Genomic DNA, 19,123 nt, shown 5'->3' with positions numbered 1-19,123 from the left:
CACGTCTACATCAGACATCAAGCCAATGACGACTACTGGACTACGTCAATACCTTGGACCTCTGCAAGGGACACTGAGAGCCAGACCTGGATCGTCTACATCCAGGCCTCCTTCAGGTGGAGGACGTGAAGTCTGGCCTCAGCCAGGAAAAGTTATATTTAAAAAAAAACCATAACAGGACCAGGACCCAGGACCAAGACCAGGACCCAGGACCTGTCTTTCTTGGCTCTCTTGGTACTGGCTGGAGAACAATGGATCCAGGAGCGTCATGGTGACGAGGTGTTACCTGGACCTTCAGGTCTGTGTGGTGACCTCCAGTCATGTTCATCGAACGGTGAACTGGCCCTTTAAACAGACATTACATCATTCTCTGTGAAGGTTGCAAACAAAGAACCCTCTGAAGATCCATTACATCATGTGTTTACGCTGAAGCCCGTTAGCGCTTCACACCTCTGATTGCTGCTGCGTCCTCATGTGACACTAATGAAGCAGGTGTGAAAGGTGACAAGATAACGAGCCGCTCAGCGATCAGCCGTCTACAGACGAGACTGAGGAACGGACGGCAGATTACTGTGACGGAAAGTAACTGAGTACATTTACTCAGGATCAGAACAGACAGGAGATCATTAGAATAAAGGTGTTAGAGCTGCTGCTCACCTGTACGAGGCTGAAGTGATGCGTTCACTTACCGCTGTACAAACTGAACTCAACTCTCTGTGATTTACAGAGTTTATGATGGACAGTGAAGTAAACTGCTGACAGCTGTAGCTGCTGTTAGCTCCTGTTAGCTCAGTCTGTTAGCTGCTGTTAGCTCAGTCTGTTAGCTGGACTGTGAGAGCAGAGCACCGGGGGAGTGTTAGTGTTTATACCAAAGAAGAAGAGGAAGAAGAAGAGGAAGAGGAAGAGGAAGAGGAAGAGGAAGAGGAAGAGGAAGAGGAGGTCTACAGGCCCGTGTCACAGGCAATGCTGATGGGGAGCAGAGCCAGTGTCGTGCCAGAACAGGAGCTTGGCGAGCGGACAGTGTATCCGGGCCCAGCAGTCAGCAGCTTCTATGGCAGAGGAGAAGAGAGTGAAGAGGACGCTGAGCTAAGAACTTTAAAAGGAGAGAGTGAGCGCGGCTTCTGAGCTGTGATTGGAGCAGAGACATCAATAAACAATAATCACGTTAAGATCTTTTTATTGAACCTGACATAAAACACACGTCAGACTGGAGGATCATGGGAAATGTAGTGCGTCATCACTCAGCAGTCTGACAGATTTAATATAAATACACAATAAATAACCTTCAAAGAACACATTTATAACGCAACAGTAACGTTTCTTCATGAACTGATTCAGTGACGACATTCGACGTGAAAAACTGTCCGACTGTCCCTGAACGCACCTTTGATCTGACGCCTGTGAACAGCCAATCAGAGGACAGCTCTGTGTTGGCGTTCGTCTGATTGTCTTTGAGCCCGTTTTAGGTTTTTTGGTCAGAAGCTTCTATTTTTTATCTTTCAGGAGTTACGATTGGCCGAGGGACATCCTAAGCTCCTCCTCCCTCAGGCTGCGGTCCAATCGCTGCGTCTCAGACTCCAGGACTGACGGGATTGGACGGCGTGTGACGGTGGCCAGCGAGTCAGTGAGGTCGCTCCTCAGAGAGAGCAGCCACTGGCTGTTTTTGGTCGACTGCTGGATAAACTCCGCCCTCTGCTGCTGGTCCACAGCCAATGAGAGGCGGAGCTGACTCACCTGAGGGGCGGAGACACAGTGACATCATCAGCATCCACCTGATCACTCACGTCACCTAAAACTTCTTCTTCTGTGGTCTCACCTGGTCCTCCAGCTCCCTCACTCTGCTCCGCAGGCGCTCTTCTTCTGTGGTGTCCTGAACACACACACACACACACACACGTTACACACACACACACACATTACACACACGTTACACACACACACACGTTACACACACACACACAATTTACACACACACACACACACACACGTTACACACAGACGTAACATGTGTGTGTGTGTGTGTCTCACCTGAGGTCTGCTGTCAGTCAGCTGCTGTCTGAACCTCAAACGCTCCTCCTCCACCTGAAACACAACAAACATTACCTGTCTCACTGTATACCTGTCTCACTGTATACCTGTCTCACTGTGTGTACCCGTCTCACTGTATACCTGTCTCACTGTGTGTACCTTACTCATTGTGTGTGTACCTGTCTCACTGTATACCTGTCTCACTGTGTATACCTGTCTCACTGTATCCCTGTCTCACTGTGTGTACCTATCTCACTGTGTGTGTACCTGTCTACTGTATACCTGTCTCACTGTATCCCTGTCTCACTCTGTATACCTGTCTCACTGTATACCTGTCTCACTGTGTGTACCTGTCTCACTGTATACCTGTCTCACTGTGTGTACCTGTCTTACTGTTCACCTGTCTCACTGTGTGTATACCTGTCTCACTGTATACCTGTCTCACTGTGTGTACCTGTCTCACTGTATGTGTACCTGTCTCACTGCGTGTACCTGTCTTACTGTTTACCTGTCTCACTGTGTGTACCTGTCTCACTGTATACCTGTCTCACTGTATACCTGTCTCACTGTGTGTACCTGTCTCACTCTGTATACCTGTCTCACTGTGTGTACCTGTCTCACTGTATACCTGTCTCACTGTGTGTATACCTGTCTCACTGTGTGTGTACCTGTCTCACTGTGTGTATACCTGTCTACTGTACACCTGTCTCACTGCGTGTGTACCTGTCTCACTGTGTGTATACCTGTCTCACTGTGTGTGTACCTGTCTCACTGTGTGTGTACCTGTCTACTGTATACCTGTCTCACTGTATACCTGTCTCACTGTGTGTGTACCTGTCTCACTGCGTGTGTACCTGTCTCACTGTGTGTATACCTGTCTCACTGCGTGTGTACCTGTCTTAGGGTGTCTCTCAGCCTGTCTCTCTCTCTCTTCAGGTGTGAGTTCTTCTTCTTCACTTGTTTCTCGTTCAGCTCCAGTTCAGCCACCAAACGCTGGAGGACCACCAGTCTGTCTGCCACGGCCTGCACACACACACACACACACACACACACACACACACACACACAGGTAACAGTTAGCTCTGCCTCAGTCAGGTGCTCTGGACATCCAGGTGTGACCCACTGACCTCGTCTGGGTTAGACTCCGCCCCCGGACTCTGCTCCTGTTGGTGGGCTCTCTCCCTGTAGCCAATCATAGCCGCCTCAGTTCGCTCCAGAGCCAATCGGACGCGCTCCCTGTCTGCGTGCAGCTCCTCGGCCCTCTGAGTCAGAGTGTACACCTGCACAGACAGACAGTTAGCTCCATGCTAACACATCATGGGAATGTCCATTAACGTGCTAAGAGGAATTAGCATCATTAAAAGTAGTTTGACCTCAGCTTCTCTCTGCCTCAGCAGCCTCCTCATCTCCTCCTTCTCCTGCAGTAGGGAGGTCTGCTCCTCCTCCTGCTCCTCCTCAGGAATCTATAAACAAACATTTAAAGGTCATGTCGGCGTCTCCTCTTTACTTTCTGTAAAAAGTTAAAGCACCTCCTCCTGCTCACCTCTTCTCCTCCTCCCTCCTCATCTGTCCCTTGGTCTCTCCTCCTCTTCTTCAGTCCGTCCACCTCCTCTCTCTGTGTTTTATACTCCTCCAACTCGGCCCGGCTCTCCTCCACCTCCCTCTGCGCCTCCTGCACTCTGGACCTCCACACCTGCTCCCTCTCCTTCAGTGTCTGGATTTCTCTCGACAGAGTTTTCAGTGTCTCCTTCATCTCCTCCACTTTGCTCCTCCACCTCTCCTCCACCTCCCTTCTCTTCTCCTCAGCCTTATCCTTCGCCTGTCGAGCCTCCTCCACCTCCTCTATCATCTCTCTCCTCCTCGTCTCCAGAGCTTTGGCTCGGGCTCTCAGCTCCTCCACCTCCTCCCTCTCGTGTAGTGCCTCCTCTCTGACAGTGGGCAGGTTCTTCCTCTCCACCTCCTCCTTCTTCTCCTTCAGAGCGCTCCTCAGACGCTCCCCCTCTGCATGGCTCTCCTGCATGTTCACACATGATGACGGTTAGCTTAGCTTAGCATAAAGACTGTAAACGGGGGGAAACAGCTAGCCTCGTCATAAAGCTAACTGCGGTACCTGCAGGAGGAGTTTGAGCGTCTTCATCTCCTGCAGCGCCTCGCTCAGACCCTCCCTCATCTGCTGCTTCTCCTCCTCTTTCTCCTTCACCTCCTGCTTCCCTCGCTCCCTGCTCCTCCTCAGATCACTCACCTGAAACAGACAGACAGTTCATGTGCTAACGTGCTAACGTGCTAACCTTAGCGTAGCATCAGTGAGGCGTACCTGAGTGTGCAGGGAGGTCAGGTTCACCTCCATCAGCTCCACACGCTGCTGCACTCCTCTCAGCTCCTCCTGGGCCTCCCTCCTCATCTTCTGCTCCTTCTGCACCTCCTCTCTGAGAGCCATCACCTCATCTCTGCTCTTTATCAGCTCCTCCTGTACCTCCTCATTCTCCTTTTCCTCCTTTTGCACCTCCTCTGTGATGACCTTCAGCTTATTTTTGGTTCTCCTCAGCTCTTCTTGTACCTCCTCCATCTGCCTCGACTCCTTCTGCACCTCCTCTCTGAGAGCCATCACCTCTTGTCTTCTCTTCCTCAGCTCTTCTTGCACCTCCTTCTTCTCTGTTTGTTCCCTTTTCACCTCCTCTCTGAGTACAGATACTTCCCTCTCACTCCTCCACAGCACCTCCTCAGCCTCCTCCTTCTCTTTCCTTTGCACCTCCTCTGTGATGACTTTCAGTTCATTTTTGGTTCTCCTCAGTTCCTCCTGTACCTTCTCCATCTGCATGCACTCATCCTTGGCCTCCCCTCTTTTCTTCTGCACCTCCTCTCTCAGAGTTGTTGCCTCTTCTCTCCTCGTAATCAGCTCTTCCTGCGCCTCCTTCTTCTCCTTTTGCTCCTTCTGTACCTCCTCACTAAGTACAGACACTTCCAGCTTGCTCCTCCTCAGCTCCTCACTCATCTGCTTCATCTGCATCCACTCCTTCTGCACCTCCTCTCTGAGAGCCGTCACCTCTTGTCTTCTCTTTATCAACTCCTCTTGCGCCTCCCTCTTCTCTCTTTGTTCCCTCTGCAGCTCCTCTATGAGAGCTATCACCTCCCTCTGGCTCCTTTTAAGCTCCTCCTGTACTTCCTCCATCTGTTCCTGTTCCTCCTGTACCTCCTCTCTCTTCTTCTGCACCTCCTCTCTGAGAGCTGTCACCTCCTCCTCTGTCCTCATTAACCTCTCCTGTGCCTCCTTCTTCTCCTTTTGCACCTCCTCTGTGAGGACTTTCAGCTCATTTTTGGTTCTCCTCAGCTCCTCCTGTACCTTCTCCATCTGTGTCCACTCCTCCTTGGCCTCCCCTCTTTTCTTCTGCACCTCCTCTCTGAGAGCTGTCACCTCCTCCTCTGTCCTCATTAACCTCTCCTGTGCCTCCTTCTTCTCCTTTTCCTCCTTTTGCACCTCCTCTGTGAGGACTTTCAGCTCACACTTGGCCCTGCTCAGCTCCCCCTGTACCTCCTCCATCTGCCTCAACTCCTTCTGCACCTCCTCTCTGAGAGTTGTTGCCTCTTCTCTCCTCCTAATCAACTCCTCCTGCGCCTCCTTCTTCTCCCTTTGTTCCCTCTGCAGCTCCTCTATGAGAGCTGTCACCTCCCTCTGGCTACTTTTAAGCTCCTCCTGTACTTCCTCCATCTGTGTCTGCTCCTCCTGTACCTCCTCCCTCTTCTTCTGCACCTCCTCTCTGAGAGCTGTCACCTTCTCCTCTGTCCTCATTAAGCTCTCCTGCGCCTCCTTCTTCTCCTTTTGCTCCTTTTCTACCTCCTCACGAAGTACAGACATTTCTAGCTTGCTCCTTCTCAGCTCCTCATTCATCTCCTTTATCTGTATCCACTCCTTCTGCACCTCCTCTCTGAGAGCTGTCACTTCCTCCTCTGTCCTCATTAACCTCTCCTGTGCCACCTCCTTCTCCTTTTGCACCTCCTCTGTGATGGCTTTCAGCTTGTTCTTGGTCCTCCTCAGCTCCTCCTGCACCTCCTCCATCTGCCTCGACTCCTTCTGCACCTCCTCTCTGAGAGCCGTCACCTCTTGTCTTCTCTTTATCAACTCCTCTTGTGCCTCCTTCTTCTCCTTTTGTTCCCTCTGCAGCTCCTCTCTGAGAGCTGTCACCTCCCACTGGCTCCTCTTATGCTCCTCCTGTACCTCCTCCATCTGCCTGCACTCCTTCTGCACCTCCTCTCTGAGAGCTGTCGCCTCCTTCTCTGTTCTCTTTAACCTCTCTTGTACCTCTTCCCTCTCCCTTTGTTCCTTCTGCACCTCCCCTCTGAGAGTTGTTGCTTCTTCTCTCCTCCTCATCAACTCCTGCTGCGCCTCCTTTTTCTCCTTTTGTACCTCCTCACTAAGTACAGACACCTCCCTCTTGCTCCTCCTCAGCTCCTCTTGTAGCTTCTCTATCTCCTCTCTCCTCCTCCTCTGGTCCTCCTGACCTTCATCCCTCTTCCTGTGCACCTCCTCTCTGAGAGATGTCACCTCCCTCTCCCTCCTCCTCAGCTCCTCAGACAGCCTTGCCTTCTCCTTCTCCAACTCTCTCTCTTTGGACCTCCCTTTCTCCTCCAACAGGATGTACTGATCTTTCTCAACTTCCTTCAGCTCCTCCTCCAGCTTCCTGTTCTCTTCCCTCAACCTCCTCAGCACCTCCTCCATCTCTTCCAGTTCGTCTTCAAGCCTCCTCTTCTCCTCTTCTGTCCCCCTCAGCTCCTCCACCTCCTTCTCCATCTCTTCCCATCTGTCTTCCAACCTCCTTCTTTCCTCCCTCGCACTCCTCAGCACCTCCCTTTCTTCTTTTAACGCCCCTTCTACCTCCCTCACTTTCTCCTCCAGCTGCTGCGCCTCCTCCTCTTGCTCCTTCAGGAGGTGATTGAACTTTGCTGCCTCCCTTGCGCTTCTCTCTGCTCTCTCCTTCCACTCATTCACCTCCTCCTCCAGCCTATGTTGGGCCTCCTCCCATTCTCTGGACCTCCTCCTTGCTCTCTTACTCTCGGCCCATGCCTCCTGCACCTCCCTGTCCTGTGAGGAGATCCGGCTGTCCTTCTCCTCTCCCTCCCTCCTCTCCTTCTCCAGGAGCAGACGGGTTTCCTTTAGTAGCTTCTCAAGCTTCTCCACCCGCGCCTCCTTCTGCTTCAGTCTGCCCTTCACCTCCTGGTGCTCCCTTGCTCCCTCCTCCTCCTGCCTCTTTGCCAGCTCCAGTTGCTCCTTCAGCTCCTCCACCTCCTCCTCCCTCTTCTTCACAGCGCTCATCTGTCGCTCCAGGCGGTGTTCCCTCCGTTCCACCTCCTCCTTCATCTCCTCGCACTCCTCCTTGGCCACGTTGAGCTGCAGCCTCAGCAACTCCACCTCCCCCACCTCCTCCTTCAGTCTCTGCACCTCTTCCTCCCTTCTCTTCCTCCTCTCCTCCTCCTGTTCCTGCAATCTTTCCTTCTCTCTCCTGTCCTCCTCTTTTAGTTTGGAGATTTCCTTTCCTAGTCTGTTCACCTCCTCCTCCACCTCCTTGGCCCTCCTCCTCCATCTCTCCACCTCCTTCTCTGTTGTGCTCCTCAGTTGCACCATCTCCTCCTCTCTATCCTCCTTCTCTGTTTCTAATCTCTCCATTCGGTCGCAGAGTGCCTCAATCTCCTCCTCCCTCTTCGCCTCCTCCTCCCTCTTCACCTCCTCCTTCATGAGGCTGATCTGCGCCTCACTTTCTGTCACCTCCTCCCTCAGCCTCTCTTTCTCCTTTATCAGTCCCTCTATGCGCCTCCTCAGTGCCTCCACCTCTCCATCCCTCGTCCCCAGCTCCTCACTCAGAGCCTCCCTCTCTCTCTGCCAGTCCTCTGCCTCCTCCCTCCTCTCCTCCTCTTCCTGTCTTCTCCTCCTCCTCAGATTCTCCGCCTCTTGTGTCAGCCTCTCCGTCTCCTCCATCAGCGCTTCCTTCTCCTCCTCGCTTCTCTCTCTTCTCCCTCTCTCATCTTCTGTCATGGCTGTCGCTCCCTCCAGTTCTCCTCTCAGACACCTGATCTCCCCTTCAGACAGACAGACAGACAGACAGAGACAGACAGACAGAGAGAGACAGACAGACAGACAGAGACAGACAGAGACAGACAGAGACAGACAGAGAGACAGACAGACAGAGAGAGACAGACAGACAGAGAGACAGGTGAGGATGTGACATCACGCGGCGCTGTCACGACATCGTGACATCACGCGGTGCTGTCCTGACATCACAGACTGACCCTGTAGCGCCTCCTTCACCTCCTGCAGTGTGTTGATGTGAGTGTTGAGCTGACATTGCTCCACCTCTGACTGAGAGAGCTGCTGCTGCTGCTGACGGAGCTGAAGGTGGAGAGACGAGGACAGACACCTGCAGAAACAGACAGACAGGATGTAACCACCTGTTCTAGGTAGACCTTGTTCAGACTCCTCCTCCTCCTCCTCCTCCTCTCTCAGGAGTGTTTGTTACCTAAGCTCCTTCAGCTCTTCCTCTAGCTGCTCGCTGCGTCTCTGCAGGCCGTCCTGCTCCTCCAGCAGCCTCCTGTGCTCCCTCTGCTGCTCCTCCAGCTGTCTGTCTCTCCTCCTCACATCATCCACCGCCTGACGCAGCTGCTCTTGCACCTCCTTCAGCTCCCTGCACACTGAGGCATGCTGGGAGGACATCTGAGGACCGCACAGACACCATACATGACACACGGTACAGGTGAATCACTGTCACATGACACAGGTCACCTCCTCCTCTTTACCTCCTCCAGCTGACCTCCATCCCTCTCTCTCTCCTCCATCAGGGAGCTCAGCTGTCTCTCCTTCTCCTCCATCATTCTCTCCATCTCTGTCTCACTTTCTTTAAGCTTACGGACAACAGTGGACTCCGCCGCACTCTGCGCTCTGAACAACACAGAGAACAGCAAAACAGATTATAATCTGGATTAAAGGTTTAGAATCCAGATTAAAAGTTTATAATCTGAATAAAGATTTAAAATCCAGATTAAAGGTTTATAATCCGGATTTAAGGTTTTATAATCTGAATTAAAGATTTATAATCCAGATTAAAGATTTATAATCCAGATTAAAGGTTTATAATCCGGATTAAAGGTTTATAATCCAGATTAAAGGTTTATAATCCGGATTTAAGGTTTTATAATCTGAATTAAAGATTTATAATCCAGATTAAAGGTTTATAATCCAGATTAAAGGGTTTATAATCTGGATTAAAGGGTTTATAATCTGGATTAAAGGTTTATAATCTGGATTCAGGTACAAACCTGTCATGGAAATGAACTCACCTGAGCTGGCTGCTCTCCAGGTTGAGGGTTTTGATGTCCCTCTGCAGAGAGTTGACCTCTGACCTCAGATCCTGCAGCTGTGATTGGCTGTCTGACAGCTCACACTCCAGCTGGAATCAAACACAGGAACACAGGGATGAGATCACTTCCTCCTGTCCGGAGCCTTTGAGCCAGGCAGCAGCTCTGATGGCGAGCAGCTCTGATGGCGAGCAGCTCTGATGGCGAGCAGCGGTACCTGCAGCAGCTGTTTGTTCAGGTCTCTCTTGTCTGAGACCAGTGCAGAGTTCAGGGCGGCCATCTTGTCCAGAGCGTCCCGTCCCTCCTCCACCTCCCGCTTCAACACACACTCAGAGGACGAGAGACGCAGCACACACTCCCTGGACTGAAGGTGGAGACACATAATGTATGTATTACTATAGGTGTAGACAACACATGATATATGTATTACTATAGGTGGAGACAACGCATGACGTATGTATTACTATAGGTGGAGACAACACATGACGTATGTATTACTATAGGTGGAGACAACGTACGGTCTGTCATGTGTCTTGTGATCAGGTGACCGGCTTTACCTTCTGCAGGGCGTCTCTGCTGTCAGCAGCTTCTTCTTCTGCTCTCTGTCTGTCCAACTGCTGCCTCTCCAATGCCCCCTACAAGAAGACAGGAGGACAGACAGGCAGAGAGGATTAAAGACAGACAGACAGACAGACAGACAGACAGACAGACAGACAGGAGAGTGAACCACAGACTGGTTCATCACCTTCAGAGTGTGGATCTCCATCCGGTGCAGAGCTTCTCTCTCCGTCAGCTGGACATTCTCCAACAGTTCAGCCTCCACCCTGAAACCAGACCATCACCATCATCATCGTCAACATTATCATCACCACCATCATCTGATGGAGTGCAGTAACGTACCGTCTGCTTGTCTCTCTCTCCTCCTGTCTGTCTCTCTCCCTCCTCAGCCTGTCATTCTCTCTCTTCCCCTCCTCCTCCCTCTGCTGCACCTCCTCCAGCTCCACACGCAGAGAGGACAACAGCTCATGCTCCCTGAGAGACAGACAGGTGAGGACGGTCACTACAGGGGGCGTGGCCTTATGGCGGTTAAGTTTGTGTGTGTGTGTGTGGGTGTGTTTGTGTGTGTGTGTGTGGGTGTGTTTGTGTGTGTGTGTGTACCTGCTCAGTGTGTCCACAGAGTGTGTGTGTGTGTTGTGTGTGTACCTCCTCAGTGTGTCCACAGAGTGTGTGTGTGTGTGTGTACCTGCTCAGTGTGTCCACGGAGTGTGTGTGTGTGTGTGTGTGTGTACCTGCTCAGTGTGTCCACGGAGAGTGTGTGTGTGTGTACCTGCTCAGTGTGTCCACAGTGTGTGTGTGTGTGTGTGTGCGTGTGTGTGTGTACCTGCTCAGTGTGTCCACAGAGTGTGTGTGTGTGTGTACCTGCTCAGTGTGTCCACAGAGCGTGTGTGTGTGTGTGTGCGTGTGTAGCTGCTCAGTGTGTCCACAGTGTGTGTGTGTGTGCGTGTGTAGCTGCTCAGTGTGTCCACAGTGTGTGTGAGTGTAGCTGCTCGGTGTGTCCACAGTGTGTGTGTGTGTAGCTCCTCGGTGTGTCCACAGTGTGTGTGTGTGTGTGTGTGTAGCTGCTCAGTGTGTCCACAGTGTGTGTGTGTGTGTACCTGCTCAGTGTGTCCACAGTGTGTGTGTGTGTGTGTGTACCTGCTCAGTGTGTCCACAGTGTGTGTGTGTGTGTGTGTACCTGCTCAGTGTGTCCACAGTGTGTGTGTGTGTGTGTGTACCTGCTCAGTGTGTCCACAGTGTGTGTGTACCTGCTCAGTGTGTCCACAGTGTGTGTGAGCTCCAGCTGTGTGTGTTGTGTGTGCCTGTGCAGATGTTCGTTGTCGTCTTCCAGTTGTTTCAGTCGGAGCTGCAGAGCTGATTGCTCCTCGCCGAGCCGCCGCAGAGATAGCTCCGCCCCCTGACACACACACACACACACACACACACACACACACACACACACACACACACACACACACACACACACACACACACGTCAACACCTGCTTGACCTCTGACCTGCAGCAGTCGTCGTGGCGGTCTGTGACTCACCTGCAGCTCCTCGTGTCTCCTCTGGAGGGCGCTCTCTGTGTCTGACAGGACGGACAGCATCGAGGACAGGTCCAAACTGAGGACACGGTCTGAAGGGACCCTGCTGGTCCCCGCGACTCTGGACTGAAGACATAAGACAGGTTAGGAGACCACAACACCTGCTGACCAGGTGAGGAGACCACGCCCACACAGGAAACAGGAAGTGGAGGACTCACCAGTTTGATGACAGCCTGACTCACTGACTCGAGGACTGTCTCTGTCTCTCTGTGTCTCTCTGCTGCTCGCTCTCTGTCCTCCGTCTGTCTGTCCACAGCCTGCAGCGAGAGAGACAGCTCTGCTATCCTGAGAGAGACGGACAGGTGTCAGACGGACAGGTGTCAGACGGACAGGTGTCAGACGGACAGGTGTCAGACGGACAGGTGTCAGACGGACAGGTGTCAGATGGACAGGTGTCAGACGGACAGGTGTCAGACGGACAGGTGTCAGACGGACAGGTGTCAGATGATAATAGCTTTATTTGTACAGCCCAAAGTCACAAAGTCCATTTTCCTCTGAGGCTTTACAATCTGTACAGGGAGTGACACTCTCTGTCCTTAGACCCTCTGTGCTTAGACCCTCTGAGCTTAGACTCTGTCCTTAGACACTCTGTCCTTAGACCCTCTGTGCTTAGACCCTCTGAGCTTAGACTCTGTCCTTAGACTCTCTGACCTTAGACCCTCTGTGCTTAGACCCTCTGTGCTTAGACCCTCTGTCCTTAGACCCTCTGTGGCTTAGAACCTCCTTGTGCTTAGACTCTCTGTCCTTAGACCCTCTGTCTTAGACCCTCTGTCCTTAGACCCTGCTGTCCTTAGACCCTCTGTGCTTAGACCTCTGTCCTTAGACCCTCCGGTGCTTAGACCCTCTGTGCGTTAGACCTCTGTCCTTAGACCCTCTGTGCTTAGACCCTCTGTCCTTAGACCCTCTGTCCTTAGACCCTCTGTCCTTAGACCCTCTGTGCTTAGACCTCTGTCCTTAGACCCTCTGTCCTTAGACCCTCTGTGCTTAGACCCTCTGTGCTTAGACCTGTCCTTAGACCCTCTGTGCTTAGACTCTCTGTCCTTAGACCCTCTGTGCTTAGACTCTGTCTTAGACCCTCTGTGCTTAGACCCTCTGTGCTAGACCCCTTTGCTTAGACTCTCTGTCCTTAGACCCTCGGTGCCTTAGACCTCTCTTGTCCTTAGACTCTCGTGCTAGACCTCTGCTAGACCGCTTGCTTAGACCTCGTCCTTAGACCCTCTGTGCTTAGACTCTCTGTGCCTTAGACCCTCTGTGCTTAGACCTGGTTAGACCCTCTGGCCTTAGACCCTCTGTCTTAGACCCTCTGTGCTTAGACTCTGTCCTTAGACTCCTCTGCCTTAACCCTCTGTCCTTATAGACCCTCTGTCCTTAGACCCTCTGTCCTTAACGACTCTGTCGCTTAGACGCTGTCCTAGACCCGCTGTCCTTAGACCCTCTGTGCTTAGAGCCTCTGTCCTTAGACCCTCTGTGCTTAGACCCTCTGTCCTTAGACCCTCTGTCCTTAGACCCTCTTGTGCGTAGACTCTGTCCTTAAACCCTCTGTGCTTAGACCCCCTCTGTCTTAGACCTCTCTGTCCTTAGACCCTCTGTCCTTAGACCCCTGTCCTTAGACCCTCTGTGCTTAGACCCTCTTGTCTATAGACCCGCTGGCTTAGACTCTGTCCTAGACCCTCTGTCCTTAGACCCTCTGTGCTTAGACCCTGTGCTTAAGACCCTCTGTCTTAGACCCTCTGTCCTTAGACCGCTGTCCCTTAGACCCTCTGTGCTTAGACCCTCTGTCCTTAGACCCTCTGTGCTTAGACCCTCTGTGCTTAGACCCTCTGTGCTTAGACTCTGTCCTTAGACCCTCTGTGCTTAGACCCTCTGTCTTAGACTCTGTCCTTAGACCCTCTGTGCTTAGACCCTCTGTCCTTAGACCTCTTGTCCTTAGACTCCTCTGTCCTTGACCCCTGTGCTTAGACTCTGTCCTTAGACCCCTGTCTTGACCCTCTGTGGCTAGACTCTGTCCTTAGACCCTCTGTGCTTAGACCCTCTGTCCTTAGACCCTCTGTCCTTAGACCCTCTGTGCTTAGACCCTCTGTGCTTACTTTTGTCGTTAGACCCTCTGTGCTTAGACCCTCTGTCCTTAGACCCTCTGTGCTTAGACCCTCTGTCCTTAGACCCTCTGTCCTTAGACCCTCTGTGCTTAGACTCTGTCCTTAGACCCTCTGTGCTTAGACTCTGTCCTTAGACCCTCTGTGCTTAGACCCTCTGTCCTTAGACCCTCTGTGCTTAGACCCTCTGTCCTTAGACCCTCTGTCCTTAGACCCTCTGTGCTTAGACCCTCTGTGCTTTAGACCTGTCCGTAGACCTCTGTGCTTAGACCTCTGTGCTTAGACCTCTGTGCCCTTAGACCCTCTGTGCTTAGACCCTCTGTCCTTAGACCCTCTGTGCTTAGACCCTCTGTGCTTAGACCCTCTGTTCCTTAGACCTCCTCTCGTGCTTAGACCTCTGTCCTTAGACCCTCTGTGCTTAGACTCTGCTCTGTCGTTAGACCCTCTGTCCTTGACCCTCTGTGCCCGTAGACCTCTCTGTCCCCCTTGAACCTCTGTCCTTAGACCCTCTGTGCTTAGACCCCTGTCCTTAGACCCCTGTGCGTAGACGCTGTCCTTAGACCCTCTGTGCTTAGACCGCTGTCCCTTAGACCCTCTGTGCTTAGACCCTCTGTCCGAGTCTTAGACTCTGTCCTTAGACCCTCTGTCCGTTAGAACCCTCGTGCTTTAGACCCTCTGTGCTTAGACTCTGTCCTTAGACCCTTGTGCTTTAGACCCTCTGGTCCTTAACCCCTGTCCCTTAGACCCTCTGTGCTTAGACCCTCTGTCCTTAGACCCTCTGTGCTTAGACCTGTCCTTAGACCCTCTGTGCTTAGACCTTGCTTAGACCCTCTTCCTTAGACCTCTGTCTTAGACTCTCTGTCCTTAACCTCTGTGCCTAGACTCTGTCCATTAGACCCTCTTGCTTAGACCCTCTGTGCTTAGACCCTCTGTCCCTTAGACCCTCTGTGCTTAGACTATCTGTCCTTAGACCCTCTGTGCTTAGACTCTGTCCTTAGACCCTCTGTCCTTAGACCCTCTGTCCTTAGACCCTCTGTCCAGTGTTATATGTTACCGTTCATTCAGCTGGAAAACCGTCGTCTCATGAAGAAGCTTCAGCTCGGAAAGCTCCTCCTCCATCTTCCTCACTCGCTCCTCCTCCATCCTCACTCGCTCCTGCTCCATCCTCTCTTGCTCCTCCTCCTCCCTTCTCTCTTGCTTCTCCTCCTCCTCCCTCCTAACTTGCTCCTCCTCCTCCTTCCTCTCTCGCTCCTCCTCCTCGTTGGCCTCCAGCTCTCCTAAGGTGAAGGTCCCAAGGGTGGAGGAGGATGTGAGAAGAGGAACAGATGCCGAGTCCAGAGCAGGAGCAACCAAGGTGGAGGACAGAGGAGGAGAGGAGGGAGGTGGAGGGAGGTCAGAGGGGAGGAGAGGAGGAGGCAGAGAGAAAGGTTTGATGGGAGGAGCGCTGAGCCTCAGGGAAGAGGACAAGGAGTCACAGCTAGAGAGGAGCGAGGAGGAGAGACGAGAAAACTCCGCCCTCAGCTGCCACAGGTCCCTGCAGACAGACAGACAGACAGACAGTCCTCTGACATGCAGCGGACAGGCATCATACAAGACAGACAGACAGCCATGACATACAGACGACAGGCATGCGACATGCAGGCGACAGACAGACAGACAGACATCAGCGGACGACGAGAACAGACCACGACCAACAGCCAGAACAGGCAGGTAGTACAGGCAGAGCGGACAGGCAGTCGACGGCAGTCGGACAGGCAGGCGGACAGACAAGACAGACAGGACAGGCGGACAGGCAGCAACGACAGACAGAACAGACAGACAGGCAGGCACGTACCGCGACAGGCAGGGCAGACAGAGCAGGCAGACAGACAGACAGCAGGCACCATGCAGGCTGACAGCAGCAACAGACAGGCGGACAGGCAGACAGAGACAGACAGCGAAGGGCAGCAGGCAGACAGACAGGCAGGCAGGCCGGACAGGCAGGCGAGACAGCAGTACAGACAAACAGACAGCAGGCGGACAGCAGCAGACAGACAGCAGCAGACAGCAGGCAGACAGGCGGCGGACAGGCAGGCATACAGACACAGACAGGCAGCGCAGGCAACAGACGGCAGGCAGGCAGGAGACAGACAGAAGCAGCAGACGACAGACAGTGAGTGTAAATGTGTGTAACTACTCTTTTGACTTGTTACAGTAGTTACCTGTGATCCAGACGTACCTGTTGCGGCTCGTCTTCACAGTGTAACAGTGTCTCCTCAGAGGACCACAGACCCCCAGACTGACAACAACCGAGCCTGCTGCTGACCCACATGACCGGACCGACCCTGAAACACACACACACACACCACACACACACACACACACACGGTGTGGGGAAGGTTCCACCACTTAAAAAAATCAAAGAAACAGCTAACAGAGCTAACAGAGCTAACCCATGCTAGCTAACAGAGCTAAACAAGAGCTAACAAAGCTTAACCATGGAGCTAAAGAGCTAACAGATAGCTAACCATGGACTTAACAGAGCTAACAGAGCTAAACAGAGCAACCAGGGAGCTAAAAGAGCTAACAGAGCTAACCATGGAGCTAACAGAGCTGAACAAGCTAACAGAGCTAACCACTCGTAGCTACCATGGAGCTAACAAGCTAACCAGGAGCTAACAGAATCTAACCATTGAGCTAACCAGGAGCTAACCATTGAATACTAACCATGGAGCTAACAAAGCTAACCATGGACCCTACAAAGCTAACCATGGACTAACTGGACTAACAAGCTAACCATGAGCTAACCAATGGAGCTAACCAGAGCTAACCATGAAGCTAAAACATGGAGGCTACAAACTAACCATTGAGCTAACCATGGAGTTAACAGAGCTAACCATGAGACTAACAGAGCTAACCATGGAGCTAACCATGGAGCTACAAGCTAACCATATGCTAACAGAGCGAACCATGGAGCTAACTGAACTAACAAGAGCTAACAGAGCTAACAGAGCTAACCATGAGCTAACAGAGCTAACAGAGCTAACCATAGAGCTACCTGGAGCTAACAGAGCACTGGAGCTACTGAACTAACAGACTAACCATGGACGCTAACAGAGCTAACCATGGCGCTTAAACAGAGCTAGACGGCATGAGGCTAACGAACTAACAGACGCTAACCATGGAGCTACGGCTAACCATGTGAGCTAACACAACAGAGCTAACATGGAGTAACCATGAGCTAACCAGGAGCTAACAGGAGCTACCAGCTCCATTGAGCTAAACCATGTGAGCTAACAGGAGCTACAACCATGGAGCTAATAGAGCTCACAGTAGCTAACCTGGAACTAACAGAGCTAACCAGGGAGCTAACAATAGTCAAACAAGCTAACCATGGAGCTAACCCATGGAGCTAACAGAGCTACCAGAGTTAACAGAGCTAACCATGGAGCTAACAGAGCCTACAGAACTAACCATGGAGCTAACTGAACTAACCATGGGAGCTAACTGAACTAACAGAGCTAACAAGGGCCACCTGAGGCTAACAGAGCTAACATGGAACTAACGAAAATAGACATAGCTGAACCTAAGAGCACCATGGAGCTAACCAGGAGCTAAAACTCCATGGATCTAATTGAACTACAGAAGCTAACCATGGAGGCTACCCCATGAGCTAACAGAAGTCTAACCATGAGTTTGCTCCCGAGCTGTGCCTGTTATGAATGGTATGAATGCTAAATCCTTGAACTGCATGAGCAGTTTGGCACCTTGCATGGTAGCCAATGCCATCAGGGTGTAGTGAAATGTGTTGGTGAATGGGGGAATGAGATATGTGTGTTAGAGCGCTTTGAGTGGTCGGAAGACTCAGAAAAGGCGCTATATAAGTACAGTTCCATTTACCAATTTACAGAGCTAACCCCTGGAGCTAAAACTGAACTAACAGAGCTAACCATGGAGTCCCAGACTAACCATGGAGCTACTATGGAGCGAAAGAGCTTAACATGAAGCTAAGATATGGAGCTAAACCATGGACACTACTAATACCATGGAGCTACTAGAGCCTACACCTGGAGTCTAACCAGAGCATACATGAGCTAACCATGAAGTACGAGCAACGGAGCTAACGAGCTCACCATGGAGCTAAACAGAGCTAACCATGAACGCTAACTCATGGAGTAAAGAGCTAACCAGTGGCTAACAGAGCTTGACCCATGGAGTTCATAACAGAGCTAACCATGTAGCTAACTTAATGAGCTAACAGATCTAAACCATGGAGCTAACCATGGGAGTCTAACAATGGACTAACCGAGCTAAAAAAAACCCCCATGGAGCTAACCTGGAGCTAACCATGCGCTACAGAGCTACCAGGAGCGTAACATGGAGCACAGAGCTAAACCATGAAGCTAACAGAGCTAACCTGGAGCTAACTATGGAGCTAACAGGCTAACCATGGCGCTAACCAATGGAGCTAACAGAGCTCAACTGGAGCTAACCATGGAGCTAACATGGAGCTAACAGAGCTAAACCATGGAGCTAACCTGGAGCTAACTATGGAGCTAACCATGGAGCTAACAGAGCTAACCATGGAGCTAACAGAGCTAACCACAGACCTCCCTCTCTCTCTGCCAGTCTTCCTCTCTTTGCTCCGCCTCCTTCATGGCTCTTGTCCAATCCGATGTCAGCTTCTGGAGGTTCTCCCTCAATGCCTGGTTGGCCTGCTCTGATTGGCTGAGCTGCTCCCGGAGAAGAGCGTTGGTGTCGGCCAGGCCGACGGACCTGGAGAAACAGAAAGCATCATGGAAGTAGAGGGGCCACGTCCCACTTTGATCTCTGTCAGTCCTTGACAGTCATTTACCTGTGTTGTTCCTCCTCCAGCCTGATGAGGGCGCTTTCCAGAGAGTCACTGTGTCCATCTCTGATCCTCTGCTGGAAAACACACATCCTGTCAGACTGCATCCACAACCTCGTTACTGACACGTGTCACTTCCTTCACAATCATTTAGTTTATCACAGCGAGCACAGAACGTCCACATAATGTTCACAGAACGTCTACAGAACATCCACATAATGACCACAGAACGTCCATGTACAAAACGTCTACAGAACATCCACAGAATGACCACAGAACGTCCATCTACAAAACGTCTACAGAACGTCCATCTACAGAACATCTACAGAATGACCACAGAACATCTACAGAACGTCCACATAATGTCCACAGAACGTCTACAGAACGTCCACATAATGTCCACAGAACGTCCATCTACAGAACATCTACAGAACATCTACAGAATGACCACAGAACATCTACAGAACGTCCACATAATGTCCACAGAACGTCTACAGAACGTCCACATAATGTCCACAGAACGTCCATCTACAGAACATCTACAGAACATCTACAGAATGACCACAGAACATCTACAGAACGTCCACATAATGTCCACAGAACGTCTACAGAACGTCCACATAATGTCCACAGAACGTCCATCTACAGAACATCTACAGAACATCCACAGAACATCTACAGAACATCC

General features: G+C 51.6%; 2 protein-coding genes across 3 annotated transcripts; both read right to left on the bottom strand.

Annotated features, from left to right (window-relative positions):
• Window positions 1–1,160: 1,160 nt before the first annotated feature.
• LOC113744792 (trichohyalin) lies at window positions 1,161–15,166 on the bottom strand. Of its 2 annotated transcripts, none has more exons than XM_027275731.1 (21): window positions 14,662–15,166; window positions 11,673–11,799; window positions 11,458–11,580; window positions 11,175–11,323; window positions 10,270–10,401; window positions 10,115–10,193; window positions 9,927–10,004; window positions 9,587–9,733; window positions 9,352–9,461; window positions 8,812–8,953; window positions 8,535–8,728; window positions 8,308–8,435; window positions 4,343–8,097; window positions 4,139–4,270; window positions 3,572–4,042; window positions 3,402–3,491; window positions 3,156–3,308; window positions 2,923–3,051; window positions 2,029–2,082; window positions 1,817–1,870; window positions 1,161–1,734 (listed from the first exon to the last, which is right to left on the bottom strand). In XM_027275731.1, exons 1-21 carry the CDS (start codon window positions 14,769–14,771, stop codon window positions 1,507–1,509), a joined length of 6,585 nt encoding a protein of 2,194 aa, XP_027131532.1. In that variant the 5' UTR covers window positions 14,772–15,166; the 3' UTR covers window positions 1,161–1,506. The 2 variants fall into 2 exon arrangements, with proteins under 2 accessions (XP_027131532.1, XP_027131533.1); XM_027275732.1 differs by having other exon boundaries at window positions 4,370–8,097.
• Window positions 15,167–15,821: 655 nt separating this feature from the next.
• LOC113744794 (rootletin-like) lies at window positions 15,822–18,542 on the bottom strand. Its single transcript, XM_027275735.1, has 3 exons — window positions 18,442–18,542; window positions 18,197–18,362; window positions 15,822–15,931 (listed from the first exon to the last, which is right to left on the bottom strand). The coding sequence occupies exons 1-3, from the start codon at window positions 18,540–18,542 to the stop codon at window positions 15,863–15,865; spliced, it is 336 nt and encodes a 111-aa protein (XP_027131536.1). The 3' UTR covers window positions 15,822–15,862.
• Between the last annotated feature and the right edge of the window lie 581 nt (window positions 18,543–19,123).

Source organism: Larimichthys crocea, unplaced genomic scaffold (genome assembly GCF_000972845.2).
Source record: "Larimichthys crocea isolate SSNF unplaced genomic scaffold, L_crocea_2.0 scaffold196, whole genome shotgun sequence".
In the NCBI taxonomy this organism is placed as follows: Eukaryota; Metazoa; Chordata; class Actinopteri; family Sciaenidae; genus Larimichthys; species Larimichthys crocea.
Note: the sequence above shows the minus strand (reverse complement) of the source record. Positions and strands in the feature narration are given on the sequence as shown.

What these genes read in the sequence shown, in the direction of transcription:
- LOC113744792 (XM_027275731.1), bottom strand. Translation starts at nt 14,771, where the DNA reads ATGGAGCAGGAGCGAGTGAGGATGGAGGAGGAGCGAGTGAGGAAGATG. An exon ending in GAGAGAGAGACAAGCAGACG is followed by an intron (nt 10,194 to 10,269) that starts GTACGTTACTGC and finishes GTCTGGTTTCAG; the next exon opens with GGTGGAGGCTGAACTGTTGG. An exon ending in GCAGAGACGCCCTGCAGAAG is followed by an intron (nt 9,734 to 9,926) that starts GTAAAGCCGGTC and finishes CTCCACCTTCAG; the next exon opens with TCCAGGGAGTGTGTGCTGCG.
- LOC113744794 (XM_027275735.1), bottom strand. Translation starts at nt 18,542, where the DNA reads ATGCAGTCTGACAGGATGTGTGTTTTCCAGCAGAGGATCAGAGATGGA. An exon ending in CTGGAGGAGGAACAACACAG is followed by an intron (nt 18,363 to 18,441) that starts GTAAATGACTGT and finishes CTGTTTCTCCAG; the next exon opens with GTCCGTCGGCCTGGCCGACA. An exon ending in ACTGGCAGAGAGAGAGGGAG is followed by an intron (nt 15,932 to 18,196) that starts GTCTGTGGTTAG and finishes TGTGTGTTTCAG; the next exon opens with GGTCGGTCCGGTCATGTGGG.